At 47.8% G+C, this 18047-nt stretch overlaps 8 protein-coding genes across 8 annotated transcripts in view; 5 read left to right on the top strand and 3 right to left on the bottom strand.

The window, feature by feature from the left end:
* Positions 1–97: 97 nt before the first annotated feature.
* Positions 98–2302, top strand: TERG_01400 (uncharacterized protein; the record flags this gene model as incomplete). The annotated part of the gene is made up of 2 exons (XM_003239367.2): positions 98–680; positions 748–2302. The coding sequence occupies exons 1-2, from the start codon at positions 421–423 to the stop codon at positions 2300–2302; spliced, it is 1815 nt and encodes a 604-aa protein (XP_003239415.1). The 5' UTR covers positions 98–420.
* A 147-nt stretch (positions 2303–2449) lies between these two features.
* TERG_01399 (uncharacterized protein) lies at positions 2450–3405 on the top strand (the record flags this gene model as incomplete). The annotated part of the gene is made up of 3 exons (XM_003239366.2): positions 2450–3034; positions 3095–3157; positions 3269–3405. The coding sequence occupies exons 1-3, from the start codon at positions 2854–2856 to the stop codon at positions 3403–3405; spliced, it is 381 nt and encodes a 126-aa protein (XP_003239414.1). The 5' UTR covers positions 2450–2853.
* A 503-nt stretch (positions 3406–3908) lies between these two features.
* Positions 3909–5188, top strand: TERG_01398 (uncharacterized protein; the record flags this gene model as incomplete). The annotated part of the gene is made up of 3 exons (XM_003239365.1): positions 3909–4433; positions 4512–4676; positions 4772–5188. 3 exons carry the CDS (start codon positions 3909–3911, stop codon positions 5186–5188), a joined length of 1107 nt encoding a protein of 368 aa, XP_003239413.1.
* An 855-nt stretch (positions 5189–6043) lies between these two features.
* Positions 6044–7285, bottom strand: TERG_01397 (uncharacterized protein; the record flags this gene model as incomplete). Its single annotated transcript, XM_003239364.2, has 2 exons — positions 6044–6915; positions 6982–7285. The coding sequence occupies 2 exons, from the start codon at positions 7283–7285 to the stop codon at positions 6044–6046; spliced, it is 1176 nt and encodes a 391-aa protein (XP_003239412.2).
* A 458-nt stretch (positions 7286–7743) lies between these two features.
* TERG_01396 (uncharacterized protein) lies at positions 7744–8022 on the top strand (the record flags this gene model as incomplete). Its single annotated transcript, XM_003239363.2, has 1 exon — positions 7744–8022. The coding sequence occupies one exon, from the start codon at positions 7744–7746 to the stop codon at positions 8020–8022; it is 279 nt and encodes a 92-aa protein (XP_003239411.2).
* Positions 8023–12609: 4587 nt separating this feature from the next.
* TERG_01394 (uncharacterized protein) lies at positions 12610–14091 on the top strand (the record flags this gene model as incomplete). The annotated part of the gene is made up of 2 exons (XM_003239361.2): positions 12610–13606; positions 13667–14091. The coding sequence occupies exons 1-2, from the start codon at positions 12733–12735 to the stop codon at positions 14089–14091; spliced, it is 1299 nt and encodes a 432-aa protein (XP_003239409.1). The 5' UTR covers positions 12610–12732.
* A 273-nt stretch (positions 14092–14364) lies between these two features.
* Positions 14365–14871, bottom strand: TERG_01393 (uncharacterized protein; the record flags this gene model as incomplete). The annotated part of the gene is made up of 1 exon (XM_003239360.2): positions 14365–14871. One exon carries the CDS (start codon positions 14869–14871, stop codon positions 14365–14367), a length of 507 nt encoding a protein of 168 aa, XP_003239408.2.
* A 1700-nt stretch (positions 14872–16571) lies between these two features.
* Positions 16572–18047, bottom strand: part of TERG_08692 (uncharacterized protein) — a gene marked incomplete at both ends in the record, with an annotated part of 2642 nt that continues 1166 nt past the window's right edge. Inside the window, one exon of the mRNA XM_047748998.1 lies at positions 16572–18047. Within this exon, the coding sequence (XP_047603722.1) occupies positions 16572–18047 (1476 nt within the window).

Below are 18047 nucleotides of genomic sequence, written 5' to 3'. Positions count from 1 at the left end.
TTGAAGCTCTGAGGAGGCAGAAGAAGTGGGTTGACTCCGTAACTAGCAGGCTAGTTAACGCGCGCCCTTCATAGCACCGGCCCGTAGCATGGTCTTGCTTGGTAGACTCGATGATACCGCCGCCAGCTCCCATCTGCCATGTATGATGTCGTTGATGTAGGCGATGTCGATGTAGCAGCGGCACAATAAGCGTTTAACTGTCGTCATTGACATCCGTTTCGGGAGATTGGCTGGCGGCTGGAACCTTCGGCGGGCAGAAAGAGCATCACGTGGTCAACTTTGCCTTTTCCATCAACGTTCCAGCTTTTATGTCATCGACAGCTGGCACGTATTTTCATCATCCATCAGACAGCGTGCAGAGACGGAGCTGGAGGAGAAGTCTGGCATAGTGCTGCTCCTTATAGACTGCTGTTGAACACCATGTCGCAAAAGAATCAGCAGAAGGCGTCTCCGGGGGTCCTTGCTATCAACCCGGCGGCAACGCAGAAAGCTGCTCCTCCACCCACACCATCTAAGGGCCACTCTAGCAAAGGGAATGTCCCCCGCCTAAAGCTACATGTGAGGCGTCTGCCCCCCGGCCTGACACAGGCTGAGTTCGAGACTACGCTGGGAGACTACTGGAAAGTCGGACGAGGAAGAGTCGACTGGTTTCTCTTCAAGGCGGGGAAGGTTTCTACCGAGTCAGTGTTCCATATTGACCAAGGCCCTTATCTATGTCTAACAATGGTGTCTTTCTTGAGCTTTTAGCCCATCGAAACCGTCACGTCCCGGAAGGGCGTACCTACGAGTTACCTCGTCAGTAACTATCCCTGAACTCTCGGATGTGATCCGCCAAACCACATTTCACGACGCTCGAAATACCTACAATGATTCCGCCCTACTTGGACCGCCGACCCTGGAATATGCCCCATTTTCCCGCGTGCCTAGTGGGAAAGTTCGAAACGATGCTCGAGTAGGCACTATCGACCAGGATGCCGAATTCATATCCTTCCTTGAAAGTTTGACCAACCCAGTCACCAAACCGTCCGAGGAAGAGACGACCGAGGCAGCAGATAGAGTGGAAAAGCAAACGATCACCCCACTCATCCAATATCTAAAAGAGAAAAAGGCAAACAAGGCAAAGGAGGTTGCTGCTGCAAAAGCAGCCAAGCAGGCCCGTTCGGCTGCTGCCAAAGAGAGCAAAAGTGAAAAGTCGATCGGGAAGAAACAGCTCCTCAGCCGTGCAGACAGGTCAACTTCGGAAAAGCAGAAAAAGGACAAGGCAGCCAAGGATGTTGCTGTTAAGGATGCCGTAAAGGCCGCCAATAAACAGGCTGCAAACGGATCTACCAAAGCTGAAAACAAAGCTCCCGCAACCACTGTCAATCAACCACCCCAAGCGTCTCCGGCACCAGAACGGAAGAGAGAAAGGGGAAGCCTCACTGCAGCTACTAAAATATTACGACGTGATTTGGGCCTCACTACACCTACACGAAGAAGGGATAAGGCTGGTCAGGCTTCTTCTGGTCCGGGCGGTAACGCTGCTGGAGAAAGTGCAAAAAAGGACCAACCATCAAGCTCAAAATCAGAATCTAATAATCCTGCTCCCTCCCCCAAGGGTAAGAACACCGCCGATTCCACGCCCAAGTCTGCACCGAGCAAACAATCTAAAAGTACCCCACCCGCAGAGCCAGCAGCAGCTCGAAATAATGCAGCTGGCAAAAAGGCAGCAACTACTCCAAGTACTCCAAATACGAAAGCGTCATCAACTCCTGCTGCCCAAAAGAACCAACAACAACAACAGTCTTCTCAATCAGCGTCGTCAAATGGAACGCAGGCATTTCTCAAGCACGCCAATCCCTCCCAAGGAGTGACGGAAGATCTCCTCCAGAAAGGGTTCTCACAGTTTGGCAAAGTCATACGTGTAGAAATTGACAAGAAGAAAGGCTTCGGATACGTCGACTTTGCCGAGCCGGCAGGCCTACGGAAAGCCATTGATGCAAGCCCCGTGTCTATTGCCCAAAGTCAGGTAGTCGTGCTGGAACGGAGGACGTCTGCCGCTGTAGCACAGAACAGAGGTCATGGCAACCGTGGCGCCGGCAGCGGTGGAGGAGGAGGAGGAGGGCAGGGTCCAGCTCATGCGAACACCCAACAACAGCCATCACCGCAAGGGTCGAGACCAGCACAGGCCGGATCTTCGCCTACAGCTGCAACTGCACCTCCACCTACAACATCTCCTGCTTCTCGTGGAACTCCAGGTCCTCGTGGTAGAGGCACTCGAAGGGGATATGGTCGTGGAGGCGCTGGAGGACGTGGTAAATAGTTTCATATCTGGTTCTCAGGCGACAGCATGGCTCTTCTCCCACAATTACAAATCAGCATAGAATGGAGATCAAGTCTCCGGCAATAAACACAAATTTCGAAATTACAAGAAGCCTACATCTTTCTACTAGGAGCGGAAAAAAATTTTTTTTTTTTCAAAAATCTCATTAAATTCTACTAAGAGTTATAAACTAAACAACAGACATCCCACTCTAACAATTCAGGGGTAAATAGAACCTTTCAGACCTCCTCGACACCCACCTTGCCAGGCCGACCGAAGTCAGACGCCACGGCAAGGTAAAGATCATCACCACTCTCTAAATCAACAGGATGAGATTCAATCAAACACCGAGGCATTGTCAAGTATCATCATCACTGTCGAAGTATAGGCGAGAATAAAAAAGGCTTCACTTTAGGGCATCGAGGACATTAGGGTCATCAGCAAGGTTGGGACTCTTGTCGCTTTCGTAAAAACTACAGAGTAGGGTCGTTTACTATAGAAATGCTGTTGGAAAGAGAAAAGTTAGTTATCATCATCTCGTGAACATCAACATGTCGACCATAGAGGGCGACATGGTGTGGTGGAAAGCAAAATGTGTACTCACATTCTTTGAAGTAAAGTCGACTGGTTTTTGGAAAAAGGTTGAAGGGGAGAAGAGCCTTTTATACCTTTTGCAAACCGCGCTAACGCTAAGCGAGGATTCAAAATTTTCATTTTTTGTTTTGTGCCGAGGTAAGTTCCAGCCAATTGCACCAGAGTTATGTAATAATTATATAATAAAGTGCAAACCAGACAAACAACTTCGGATTAAGCGCTCGGACAAAGTTAAGGTTCGGATAAACCGCACGGGCCGAAGTAAGTCCGAACTCAGCCTTCGCTTGCAGCCCTTAAACCTTTTTTGATCAACCATCAACCATGATGAAAATTATATAACATCCACTAACTATTGAAAAAGCAACAGATCAGGCTACGACATCGTGTGTTACAAGCATTTCCATCAGCAGCCGATGCGAGCAACGGAAATTGCCGGCATGGCTGTCTGGATATGTGCCACCGATCTGCAGTACACAACATTCAGCCATCAACGTTGTGGCAGTCGGTGACGGTGATATCCCAAATTCAGGAAATGAATGCAAACGCCCCAATTCTCAGCTCGTGGATAGCTACAGTATGGCTAGCTGCATGCCTTCGATTATGCATGTGTCCATATACGTGATGGAAGAGCTTCTTACATCAGATTTGTTTTCCCTTCGGGCCCTGTGTTTTTGTTTGTCTTCACTCTTAGGTACGCCGCATCTCGTATAGCTCGGCTATCGATCCGGAGCAGTTGAGATGCCATCCGTATTTCGCTTCTCTCGTGTTGGATACTCTTACCTATTGTAGTAGTGGGATATGAGAATAATATGCATCGTGGAATTAGCTGCTACAATGCCCCATGCCAACATAGGTAACCATGTTAATACCCTGATCCTCGCCATTGTGTGAGATGTTGGACCCAGAGTAAGACTACTTATCCTTGGTGTGATGGCTTCATTTGAACATCAGATTTCCTCTACTTTATTTCTTCATCGTTGTGTGTCTATGCTATTTCTTCGGCAATATCATTATGGACCCGCTCACATTGTGCGTTTTACTGTTTAAATTCTACTTCTTGGTGACAGCGGCGGAATATCACAGAGATACTCAAGGTTCCATTACAGTTCTGGATTTTACTGCCTCTCTTTTACCTAGCAAAGCTCAATTCCTGTCCGGGGAGGGGGATTTTGATTCTCCGAAACTTAACTTTGTGAACGAGACTGTCTATGACTGGTGGTATTTTGACGCGGTGTCAGATGATGGAGACTCTTCTATAACCGTCTGCTTCTTTACAAGTTCCTCTACCGCATTTCCTTTTCTGGTGCCTAACAAGGGAATTCTACCCGTCTATATATGGGCATCCTTCCCCAATGGGACCGTGTCTGTATATGCGGTCCACTCCCAAAAAGCGGTTATTGAAACATCTAGAGATGGTTACGCAGGAATATACCACCCTATAGAAATGGGATGGCAGGGCTCTGCAGATCTTTCACGGTACCGTGTATTCTTTAACGATACAGTTCATGGAATCAAAGGCACATTTGATATCAGATCTGTATGTCCCCATCCTTAGTCCATGGCAATGTGTTAGCATTCATTTCGATGTTTGATAATTAACTTCAGCCATATTCAGGTAGCGCCACCACATTACCCATGCAGCGCCGCGTCTCGGAATGTGGATGTGCAAGTTTGCCCACATGTTGGGTGGGCCAACGCCATACCCGATGGTAATGCATCGGTTGACATGACAATCGCAGGGTCAAGGCTCCGGTTTCATGGTTCTGCATATCACGATAAGGTAAGCGTTTTGTGGAAGCCAGCCACTGCAGCCAAACCAACCATCAACATCTTCGTTTGCTTCTGCTGATGTATGATGTATTCACTCGAATATAGAACTGGAGTGATGTGCCTTTCACGTCGACAACAAGAACATGGTATTGGGGCCGTACTCGAATTGGCCCATACTCAGTCGTTTGGTTCTATGTGCTTACTCCACAGCATACGGAGCACGCCAGTGCTTATATTGCCGACAATGGGAAAGTACGCCATGCTGCGTGCGCCGGGGTAATAGTTACGCCCATACTAAATAAAAATGCCCCCTCTGCTACAGATACTCTACCTATTGGATTTCGCGTTGAATTCAACACTCCTGGAGAACATTCACCTCTGGTTAATATAACTATATTCAACGGCCTGGTAATCGCTTCTGCTGGGCCATCGTATACACGGTGGATTGGAAATTCGACCGGATGTGTGATGGGGGATTGCGGACTGCAGGGACTTGGGACGCTTGAGCAGTTCCAGTTATGATCCCACCAGCTCGGTAGCACCTAATGTTTAACTGTCTTTTGCGCTAAATTGTCGGTTCTTCGTTTTTAACCATACTTCGTCGAACCAGGAATGATTACATATCTAGACCTTATCGCTAGGGATCATAAGGCACGAGACTTAAACTGATGACTGAATAAGTTAAGGAAAATCCTAATAAAAACTCCGTTATAACAACACCGAGTAGTAAAAGGATAAACCGAACAACGGGGTAGTATCACCACACATAGTTTTCGAAAAAGCACTCAAACACCAAGATAGGGCAACCAAAAGAATGCAAGCTATGTTTGCTAATTATATGCGGCCGCAGGAAGGAATGTCAAGAAAGAAAAACATTTTTATGTATCACACCGCTTATGTGGAAAGTAATGAGATATTCGAGATAATGAGGTCAGGCTTGTAGGAAGGAGAGAAACGAAAGTCCAAGGGATGAAGACTTAGGGAATGGTGATTAAAATGATATAGATCGTAGAGGGTTGGTCATACAAGTACGGGAGCAATCAATGAAGGTAAAAAGCAGCCGCCCATGTAGTAAAATGAAATAGTAGTAAAATGAAGAATTAAGCCACCTCTTAGCTTATTCAGGGAACAAACGAAATAGCCTCACGGAAGATGATCAAGTGAGAGATTATATTCCACCATTACTACCCTTGCGCGATCCAGTTGCGGAGGGAGGTGTGGCGCTGCTTCCATCGTCATCCTTTGCAGAATGAGATGCCGAAAAGGGTGCCGATGATTCAGATTTATAATCCTTGAGTGGTCACTTTCAGAATGGGGGTCCTTGCCGCAACCCTTGACAAGTATATGTCTCTGTGCAAAATAATATTAATACCATGTTTATAACTCAAGAAGGAAGAAAAATTGCAAGGATATAGTAAAGCATACCTTAAGAGCATCCTTTCTCGAAAAGCTTTTGTCACAATGGTTGCAGGGGAAAGGCTTAACAGCCAGGTGAATGCGCTTATGTCGTTTTAGGTCATGATTTCGGTTAAAACTCTGCTGGCAAGTGTCACATCTGAATGGTCTATCATTTTGAGGGCCTGGGGGTCCAAGTCCATGCATATGGTGAGCTTGTGGATGCTGATGCGTATACATTTGTTGTAAGCTAGCAGCATGTCCACTGTTGAATGTAGGAAGGATGTTAGGCTGCATAGAGCCTATCAGAGCCATCTGGCTAGATGGGTGATGGACATTACTCATCACGGGGCCATTCATGGCTGGAAGGTTGTATGAAGGATATGGCCGAGTGTATTGGGGGAGGGGTTGCTGGCCTTCGACTGGAACTTGTACCGGCACGCCAAGTCTCTGGGAGCTGTCGCTGACGGAAGTCTGGCTCATGGACATTGAGGCACCTGGATAAGGTTGGAAACTGGAAGGGTGTTGTGGAAGAGGCGATTGTTGTGGGCCTGGGTAACGGAAACGATGTCCATATGGATCCAGCGGCGATTGCTGCTGGGAAGCCTGAGATGATATATGGCCAGGATTTGCCTGAGAATCCATTAACGTTTGTGCCATTGTTTGGGACGAGTGTTGTTGTGACTGGTGTTGATCGACTTGGTTGGAAGGATGCTGCTGAGAGTCTTGTGACTGCGAATGCTGTTGTAATTGTGAAATTGGCGTTTGCGAGGTCCCTGAGGAAGGCGGGTATGGGGATATCGGGCTGTACTGTGGCAAGCCGTCTGCAGCTGTTGATGGGGGGATATTACGACCTTCACAGTCGCGTCAGTTATAGAAGTTTAACGGATCCACAAGTAAACAGAATTTTGGGGTCCTACCAGCGTTGAAGGGAAGAGATGGGACACCAGGCCAGTATGCAGGACTGCTCTGCCCAGTGGAACCGGATGTACTGGGAGCCAGGTTTAGTGAGAACGAGTTCGGTCTGTCTATCTGTGGTTTAGATGCGAGCCCGATGGATCTCTTTTGACCCCTGGGAGATGAAGATGGGGCGTTTGGGCTATAGTATTTCGAAGAGTTGGTCGGTTGGGGCTGCAACGGTTGCGGGTTGCTACGTTCAAAGCTTGGTAGTATTGTATCGTTTGACTGAGTAAACTGCTGATGTGGATGGAACACCGCCCCCATTCCGGGCGGGGATACGGCAAGAGCAGCCACGGTTGCAAAGGGCCCTGTTCGGCTTTGAGGCTGACGGACCAGCGAGATGTCTCTTGGTCAAGGCTCCTGGAAAGACGTTGGATATGTTATTTGGTACAATAGTTGATGAAGGGCTACCATGCAAACAGGTGGTCAGTTTAATAAACAGAGATGCACAGATCGAGCTGTAAGCCGTGTATAAGGTATATGTGGAGTTGTGAGAGTGATGTTCCTGCGCCACGCCGAAGAGCAAATCAACATTCGGGTGTAAGAAACTTCCAAGTGAGAAATGAAGAAACCGTTTCTGGATCACCTAGATCCTTAATAATGCCGCCAAAGTTCGGTGAGGCTGCTTCCCCGAGTAATATTTTCGGTGTTGAGCTAAAAAGCAAGCTATTCAAACATTATCTTTAATCCACCAGCCGAAAGTGGTTAGAGATAAATCCACTATGTGGTTGAATATGCAGAGCTGGGGGACTGTGGCCCAGGAAAATGGAACGCAAAACCTCCCTGAAAAGAAAAGGAATAATTCCCCGGATTGGCTGTTGATGTGGAAGGCACTTGTGACAGCACAAACGTTTGCTTTTGGGTGCAAACAGAAAGAGGAGCCTCAGAACGCTCTTAGCAGCATCACGCGTCCAGCTGAAATAATATCAGATCAGAAAGTGGGCCGAAGGTCTCTCAACCACCAGTCCACGTTCGTAGATTCTGCTGCTGGAGGTAGCTAGCGCAAGTTGGGGTATTAATTCATTAATGACCTAGAGGTCAAAGTCAATGACGAGCGTAATCGAGAAATTTGTTTGCATAGGATCGACAGTGGCAGGAAGAGGGGGGATGGACTCAAAATGTATACCTTGAATGGATTCGGATCCAAAAGTTGATAAAGAATCGGGAGGGTGGAGTTGGTGGGACGGTGATCAGTTGGTAGCGTCCTCCGTAGACGCTCCGCTGGGCACAATGGGTCCTGACCTTGCAGCTTGACAAATCAAATAGAAAGATGGCGACGCAAAGCTTTGGCACGATGATTTTGTCAGGTCTTCAAGATGTCCTTTTCCTAGGTCTGTCCCTTTTGTTTTTCCCACTCCTCAGGAGTTTGCGACGTGTCTGGTGGGACAAGCCCCCTGATGCGTGGGTGGCAAAAGGTAAGGGATTGGGTATCGTGCTGGCCTATCGATAGTAAACAAAGGAGGTGAAGGCGGAGAAGGGTCAGCTCCCCATAAAATGGGATGCTGGGCCAGGGGGAACTGTAAAATAAATAAGCTGAAGGTGGGAAAAAAATAGCAGATGCTAGTCGAAATAATCCTGGGGCCAGATTGTATAAATGGGGCGGAGAGCAGGTAGATAAGAATAAGAAGCAATTTGGTTGAGGAAGGGATAAGTCACAAAAAAAAAAAAAAAATAAAAATAAAAACACTCTTATCACAAGAAGAAATAAAAGGTGACAAGGGTGAAAGGTAATAGTCGTTGTTTTCGGGTACGTCTCCAGCAACCAGTCAAATAACAAGAAGAAACGAAAGAGCTTTGGATAAATTTGTCGATCCCCTTTTTTTATCGATCGACTTGCTCGTACTGCAGGAGAGAAACTAATAGCGGATATGTTAGGAACTCTGACGAAGGCGATCAGCTCTGAGGTTGGGGGTGCAGCAACAGGCCAGATCAAGGCCCCTTTTCTCCCTTTCGCCGTACAACTCATTCATCGACAGCGGGATTGCTTGTTGATGTACTCCGTACAGAGTATATTCCCCATAGCCTGTCTTTAGCGGAGAACATCTCTGCCTATCCCAATCCAGGTAGTTACGAAGGGTGGTCAGGTTGACTCTTGACAGCGAGGCCATCGAAAAAGCATTTCACACGCGACAGCCCAGTCTTCTTTCAGCCTAGGACTTTTGGGTTCAATTCCTCTCTCGTTTATTCAGTTCCAATCACGTCGTGCCCTGCTTTAACAGAAGGGATTGGCCACAGAGCAACGAGCGTGGGCCAAAGGGAGATTTTTGGTTACGACATGGATGGGGGAGGCCTTGACTGGGCTCCCAAGGGCCTCCTTCCGCAGGTCCCACTTAGTAGTGGGCCAGAGGCTGGTGCTTATGCAGAGAGAATGGGACGGATCGCACCCATCCGTCTGTCACTGGCGCAGGATGTGGATGCGCCTTTTCCACTAGTACATGTCTGTGTGACCGCCCTTGTTCTCGTCTCTCGACGATGTTGGTGGATCGGCTCACGCAGCGCGTCCAGCGCAGGAAGCGTCGGCAGGCGGGCGGGGCAGAGCGTAAGAAATGGCGAGAGTTAATGCAGCAGGGTTCAGGGATGCGTGGTCAAGGGTGGTAGGATGGGAGACTGCGGTCGACGCTAAGAGGGAGACCATTCGCCTGCAGACGGCCTCGATCAACAGCGATTTCGCTGAATTGGCAAGACTTGGCCCAATAGTGGTTGGGCGTCACCTCTCACACTAAAGAAATCGGTCGAACCAAACGACCGCAAAGGTTATATCAATCTAGTAAAAATCAGCGAGGGGTCAACTGGTACTCCGTACAAAAAGAAACGGCAGTGGTCACTGTAAATCCAGTATGGTGCATGAGGTATCAATCATGTCACGAGCCCGGGGAGTTTAGGAGCAGAAAATAAAGAAAAGAAACGACAGCAAAGATAGGAGAGGCAGAGGGAGGGAGAGCAAAGCTAAAAGCGCCAAATGCATAACGGTTTTAGCATTAAGACTTCATCCTCCCAGGTTTTTGCGAGATATAAAATATAGTTGAGAGTCAAGCAAGTCGAGCTGCAGCTCACCACTCATGCATATTTTCTTCCGCATGCCCCCATGTAACAGACATATTAAGGAGCTCAGGCTAGAATCACTTCTATCAGGGAGCTTCACCGCAACAGACGTCCTCGGTTCCAACTGGAGTGTTTCACGGGTTGGCCATCCCTGGAAAACAACCACGAGCTCGTCCTTATCCTTCCTCGTTGGGCTGAAACCGGTTTATGTCACTTCCAGCGTATACTCTGCATGTACGAAGTACTCCATGACCAACCCGGACACACGGTCGTATTCCTCGATCTTTTATGTCATTCATCCATTTTCGCCTTCCAACTTGGCCGATACGTTGGCACCCCACGGAAGAAGCGAGCCTGAAGCTGCAAGCAAGCTTCGCTCTGACAGAGGGTTGGCAGGCAAAGTCTCCCGATTTTGGGGACTAACCACGCCCGAAATATGTAGGCTCGAGGTAATTTTTCTTAAACCCTTGCATGGCCACGCTTGCTGGCTGACATTGGTCGCTGGTGGCGCGCACTCTTATTGGGGCACGATCCGTCCTCCATACATTCTGATATTATTCCCATACTTTTTTGTTGATAAAAATAACATCGGGGATGGATACCTGTCCCTAGAACCTGGATGACCCCTGATTAATAAATCAGATACATATATTCCGAGCTTCGGGTACGTATGTATGTCCTTCGTACTCCGGAGATACGATCTCAGGATGAATCCACCCAAAGATCAGGGACCATCAGCCGATATCGAGCTTCACACAAGGCTGTCTTAGGGCTGAACTAAAACGGCTGCATGTTGACTCTGGCCCTTGGGTCAATATATACATACTTACATGCTCCATACCTACCCTTGCCGAATCGCCACTACCACGAGGTAAGTAGGACACCAGCCGTGCCAAAACCAGCCTCAGCCTCAGCTCGTGAAGCACCCAGTGCTGCGTAACTTGCACAGCCAGCATCGGAAATTATCCAGAAGGCAGGTAGAATTCGGTGTTGTCAGACTCTCGGAAGCGCGACACGCACCGTACATAGCAATATCTGTGGATTTTCAAAAGAAACCATTTTCTTCGGAATTGTCATCAGCTCCCGGTTTTCTAGCCTCGTAGTTGTTTTCATTCCTTTTTTCTTCCCATCCCTATCTTGGAATTAACATGTCCGGCCATTCAGTTGTCAAAATGTGAGTGACTAGTCATCTTACCTATCACTTTATAGACCCATACACTCTTTTTACTCTCGGTTGTTATATAGGGGTAGAACAGAGTTATTTAACTAGTTAGTGGGCCCGATCATGGAGAAAAATCGGCATTTCAAATGTTTCAGTCTTCCCTGCGAAAATGTTGTGATAATGTTGCGCGTCCCTTTTTTCCCCTGGCTGTTGTCCTGTTCATCGTCATCAGTTCGATGGTTTGACGTTGTCGGTTGAAATAAGAAATTGTCTGTGTCAGCCAAAAGAGGAAATTTTGACCTTCTGCCATACAATGTCGTTGCTCAACTACCGCTACATCCAACACAGCCCCAAGCGACGTTGTTCCCGTCTTTTTACCTTTCCTTATCTTGACGGGCATGTCTTTATCGGCTGGACACAGCGAGTAGAGAAGAGATACCTTCGTCTAAGTGAAGCGTTGTGACCGAGGAAGACGAGTTTGCAAGCGAACTAGTGCAGTACCTCCCAAATCTGTTATCAGTAGCCAGCCGTTACAGGCCCGGACCGAAGGATCTACCTTCGCCAGGCGATAGAGAGCAACCTCCAAGGACCTCAAAAGTCTGGCCTTTGGAGGTAGATCTTGAGCCGTTTCGGCGAAGCAAATTGGACGAATGTTAATTCAACATTCAATGTCAGCTTCATGCCCAAATATCACCCAATACCCATTTGCTGTAATGCTTAAAGCTGGTTAGCATTCAAGGAGATCATCATAAGCATTCGAGAGTGCATGGCGTCAACGTCAACGTCAACGTCCGCTAAACCCGGCGTGAATACGTCACACCGAATAGCAATATTACGGCGACTGACGGAAGAGTGAGTACCATGCGATGGGTATCTATCTCCAGCTACCACCAGGAAGTGCATCAGATTGACTCGAATGGATTGGACCATAACTCCCTTAGGCCGAGAAAATATTACTGCTAAGCTCTGCATATTATTATGAGATGCAGTTTACCAATTTATGGGAGTAGCGGCTATAAAGCTGCTACTACTTGTTATGCAAACTTCAATCTGTGCAAAAATATGGGCGCGTTGGTTACACCGAATGGCTACTGTGTTATGATTCGATAGGAGGTCGTAACCTGGCAGTAGACGACTGGCGCCCTTCGACTTGTAAAAGGGAGAAAAAGAAATGCATGATCCCTGTAGTTCGTCCCCAGGCAGCAGTATATGTACCCCAGCTTCCCACCCCGTTAGTTATTTCTAACAAATGCGTTCCGTCTAACTTGGGGATAAACAAATCGCCAAAATGATAGCTCTCCCTATACGTATACTCCCGTTGGCAGCTGGTTTGGCAATAATTATATATGTTTCTTCATGCATATGTAATATTTTTGCTCGTCGACGTGTCGCGCGCCGTCACGGCTGCCAACCAGTGGCAAGATCCTCGAATAAAGACCCTTTTCTAGGACTTGATGTTATACAACGAGGGGTCGGGAACTCTAGAGAGCACAAGTCCCTTGAAAAAATGAGTGAGAATTTTTACAAGTTCGGATATACCTTCCGATTGAAGGTGTTCACAACTCCCATCATCGCCACTATCGAGCCAGAGAATATCAAGTCCATCCTAGCGATCAATTTCAAAGACTATGGAGTCAACCATCGCTTGAAAGTACTCGAGCCTCTTTTAGGCAGAGGCATTTTCGACACAAATGGCGACCATTGGGCCATATCTCGAGCCCTGATCCGGCCCAACTTTTCCCGCGATCAGGTGGCAGACCTAGCCATGTTTGAGAAATTGATCCCAGATTTATTCGCATTGATACCTCGTGACGGAAAGACTGTAGATCTACAAAAGATTTTCTTTCGCTACACTACAGATTCTGCCACCGAATTCTTATTCGGAGAATCGGTCGGAACTCTTAAAAAGCCGCAGCCGGAGTTTGGTTTCAGCTATGCTTTTGACTATTCTTTGAAGAGTATTATTCATAAGATTAGACTGGGGCCACTAGGCCTGCTTTACTATGACCCGAAAGCAAAGAAATGCAATAAGATTTGTCGTGAGTTTGCACAGCAGTTTGTCGACAAGGCAGTTCTCACAGTCGAATCCCACAAAAACAAAGACCAAGAAGACTCCAAGGCGAACGGCCAGAGATATGTATTCCTCCATGAACTGGCATCACGTACATCTGACAAGCGCCGTATCTTGGATGAGGTCATGAACGTGTTTGTCGCTGGACGTGATACCACGGCCAGTCTTCTGAGTAATATGTTTTTTGTACTGGCTAAGCGTCCAGAGATATGGGCAAAGCTCCGTACGGAGGTCTCTAGTCTCAATGGCCGATTGCCTACCTACAATGAACTGCGGAACCTGAAATATGTCAGATATTGCTTGAATGAGTGTGAGTAGGGCGGGCTATACCAGTTTAAAGCCGCTTGCAAGTCTAACTAGCCTTTACCAGCGTTACGTACCCATCCCGTTGTACCGACGAACGACCGTATCACTCTGCGAGACTCTATCCTTCCGATGGGAGGAGGTGAAGACGGTAACTCTCCGGTCTTTGTGCCAAAGGGAACAATAGTAGGCTATAATATATACGCAATGCACCGGCGGAAAGACTTCTACGGGCCAGATGCAGAAGTATTCCGTCCAGAGCGCTGGGAAGATGGGCAACTTCAACCTCGCTGGGAGTATTTACCCTTTAACGGTGGACCACGAATCTGCATAGGCCAACAGTATGCATTAATCGAAGCAGCCTACGTTACCGTCCGTATGGCCCAAGAGTTCAAGACTTTGGAGAGCCGAGACCCAGGACCCTGGGTAGAGTCGTTGACACTGACGATATGCTCCTTGAATGGGACAAAGGTGAGCGTTATACCCGCGTAGCCCGAATATTTTGAAAAGAATGGAGATGTTATTATCAGCATGTTATCTCTCAACTCCCTCGTTTCCAAATGGTTATGTAGATGTCAACACTCAGCTCTTGCCAAGATATACACATTCTTAACTTAAGAATTTTAGCCAATAGAATTACTTAAAAAAGATTAAGTGAATTATTCTATTGGTTACAAAATCGAGATTAGATTATTAGTCATCAAGTGTATCAAACTATAATTAACGGCCAGAAGCAAAGAGAAAAAATTCATATTATTGCCTTGTTTAGGATTGGGGATATTTCCGAATCCCTAGGATTATATTCAAATACATATCCTGCATGCGATGATATGTACTTTCCAATATCCCATCTGGACCAAATAATGCCGCGCGGTAGGAATCTTTCATAACCAGCGCCGTCTGGATAACATGCATCGCCATCTCTGCAATAGCAGCCCTATCCTTCTGGGCCTCCCCTGACTCCATCTTCTTCCAAGCCGGATACTCAGTGATTGTAGCAAGGATATCGAAGGTTGTGAGAAGTTCTATCGGACCACTCTTCACAATTTCCATGGCTGACTCGAATGTGACACAATAAGCACAGAGGAAATCGTGCTTAAACTCCGCTACATCCGGCATTCCCTTTTCCTCCGCATAAAGGATTGCCGCCACATCATCGACAATGTCACCTCCATGAGTGAGCTCATACGTAACTCTCTTGGCCACCATTTGGTTTTCGCCAGGGATTATATCTTCGATTCCGGAAGCGGAAGATTCCGTCTCATCTTCCATCTCCTCATCAGAATCATGGCCATTGTCTCCATCGGCAAGACGGTTTCGTCTCTGGAGTATTTGAATACGCCAGGCTGGAGTCTTTTTGTTGATATACTTGACAATCCGCTTCAGGTCTTGAACCCGGGACTTTGGCTCGGGGTACGCTATGGGAATCGAGGGAAGAACGACTCCCTGTCTGGCAATCTATATCAAACGGAGCTTTGGTTAGTTGCAATGGGAGGAAGATGCCGAGTTGGATATCAACATTCTACAGTGCATACCTCTCGCAAAAGTTGGGTGTGAAGATCGTCGACCTCTTTGCTTAGTTGGACATTGCGTTCATGGAGCTGTGCAATTCGGGCCAGCGGCGCAAAAACGCCTCGACCCACATTTGGCTCCATGACTTGATGCTCGGCTCTTTTATTGATTTCCGCAGGTCCTGCTGCTAGGGCCTTGATAGAGATGAGCGTTTTGGGGTTATGGGTGTAAAGCTAAAGAGAAGAACTGGCTCACAAGTGCTGCGTCAGTTTTTATAATAGCAGCTCTCGGATTAACCCAATTGCCTGGAAGTGTGAAGGTCAACTAAACACAAAGAATATTCGCCGATTTATTCAATATGAGGTGATAACCACATAGTAAAAGGCCGGATATCACCGATGCCACAATCTAGTAGCTTTCAGCTAGAACCGGGCCCATGGAGCCATACCCAACTCTTTTAGAAGAAGCCGGTGGATACTACTGATTAATGAAGTATTGATTTTGATCTATATGCGGTCTGGGCAGGGAGAAAACGAGTACCAATATGTAGATTCAAAGCGAGTAGACAGAGAGAATCACTATTTCGTCCGAACTACACCACCTAAAAGCAAGAAAAAAATGAATGGGAAAGATAGACAAAACAAAACAGCATTGCGCACTTCTGCCTAAATGCCCAACCCGAAAAACAAGAAACAAAACATAAGGGGGGAAAAAATGATGTATTAAGAAAAGGGGAGGTGGTTGGGCATTCAGAACAGACGCGGTTGTATCAATCAATCAAAGCAAAGCAAAAATCAAATCAATCGAATGGAACAAGGAGGGGAAAGGCGTTGATAGTGGCAAAGGGAAAGTAAAGGAAAGGAAAGGGCAAAAAATGATCATAATGAACCAAAGCGATCTATAAATGTTACCGGAACGGAGGTACGCAAAACAAAACCTGCGTAGCGAAAGAGAGATGGTGCTGGAAAAGTGCTAGATAGGGGGGGAACGGGGGCATCGTATTATTAGAAGTAGAGCTGAGTTGGTAATAAAGCCAGAAAAGACGATGCAGTTGAATGTACCTCTTGTTCAACAAGAGGTATAATGAATCAACTGGCTGTCATCAATCAGTCAACCAAAGAAAAAAGGGAGGGGCGGCGGGAGAGGCGAGAATGAACCAAGGAAAGCAAGGAAATCAAAAGAAGAGATATATAGCGAGGGCGGCTAAAAGGCGGCCCTAGAAAGGTTAAAGAAAGAGTTTTTTTTTATCAGCCATTGGCCAAGAGCTGGGGCAAATTGGCAGAACATAGTTCATCAACGTAAGGTTCCATCATGGGGATATGCTTTGGAAGATAAATAGCCCCATTGCAAGAACTCCAGAGACGTTTTATCAGAAATCCTTAATCCGCATTTGAGAAAAGTAAGGAGTCATAATTTCTTGACGCTGGGAAGGAGAGTGTAATGGGAGTTAAACCGCTTGGCTACAAGCTCATGGTCAACCATTCCCATTCCTGGCTGTTAGTTCTTGTTGCGCCAGCTGCCAAACTGTGGTGAGCTGGGTTGAACGCTGCTGGGGGTTGACGGGGTTGCTGGGGCGGTGCCTGGGTCACTCTTTGTCTGCCTGACAGGTCTTGCTCGGGAGGGTTTCTGACATTGGCGTACATCCCTGAGACTGACGATTTATCGAGACACCGTGGCCGGCCTGGGATGAGTCGTGATGGTGTACCGGAGGCTGTGGTAGGGGTGACGTTGACGTTGTTGCCGGATGAAGTGATGGGGAGAGTTTGCCTGGGGGGAGCAGCGGCTATTGGCACGGTAGTTCTTGTAGGCACAGAGCTAGATGTAGGGGTGGTTCCTGTGCTGGAGGGCGTGCTCGAGATTGGAGTCGGGGGCTGGGACAGGGCCGATGGCCGGGTGGGGATGGGGGCCGAAGATACAGAAGTCTGGTTGGTGGAGTTTTTGCGGGAAGTCTTCTTGCCTGCTCTAGCTCCAGCGCCTGCAGCGACGTTGCTTCCTCCACCACGATTGCGTTTTTTGATGACATCCGTCTTGAGAGCGAGAGGCCGTACGACGCCGTGGAGTTTGAGGAACAGGCCACAAGCGTTACATAGGAATTGGCCCTCGGCATTACGACGCCAGAGGGGAGTAGTTTGCGTGAAACAGTTGGAGCACGACGTTGTTGCACCAGCGGGTTCGGCGTTCTTCGTGGCACCAGGACCAGGACTTGCAGGCCGGGAGGGGGTGTTGCTGTTAGGCCCGGAGCTGGGAGAATGCGGTGATTTGAGGCCGCTGTTGTTTGCGTTATTGTTGGCAGTGATGCTGTTGGTATTGTCGCCCCCTTGTCGAAGGAGCTGAAGAGCGTTTGGAGTAGATATCGTGCGAGGGATCTTTTGCCTTCTCGGATCTGGATCGCGGTTACGCAATTCGGTTACAGACGCGGCTGACCCGTGTGTTCGGTTTAGACTTCCAAGCTGAGCCCAGTCACTGCTTCTCTCGTCTAGATCGCCTGCGCCCATCACTAGCGGTTTCGACGGTTGGCTGTGGGCGGACGGCATAGAATTAATGGAGCCAGTATAGCTTCCCTCCCACTGCATACCCGAGCCAAAGTTCATAGTAGCGTCGTCGAGTATGCTGAAGTCCGCAGAGAGATCCATGTTACGGTCCAGAAAGACGTTTCCAGCATCCTCTTCATTATCTGAATCTCCGCCAAAGCTGAACACATGTCCCTTTGCCGACGATAGACTGGTTGATGGCCGAGCAGAAGAATCAGTCATGGGTTGACAGGTAGATGGGCTAAATTGTGATTGCTGCTGCTGCTGCTGCTGCATGCTGAATCCGGACGGGTTGACTACAGAAGACGCTCCACTGCTGCCAGCCATGTTGAACGAGTGGTCGTTGCTAGCATGGTGGTACATGTACCGGGATGTCGCAGGGGCCGAAAGGTTCGAGAGCGAATG

The sequence above is a fragment of the Trichophyton rubrum genome (genome assembly GCF_000151425.1).
Source record: "Trichophyton rubrum CBS 118892 genomic scaffold supercont2.1, whole genome shotgun sequence".
Lineage (NCBI taxonomy): Eukaryota > Fungi > Ascomycota > Eurotiomycetes > Onygenales > Arthrodermataceae > Trichophyton > Trichophyton rubrum.
Note: the sequence above shows the minus strand (reverse complement) of the source record. Positions and strands in the feature narration are given on the sequence as shown.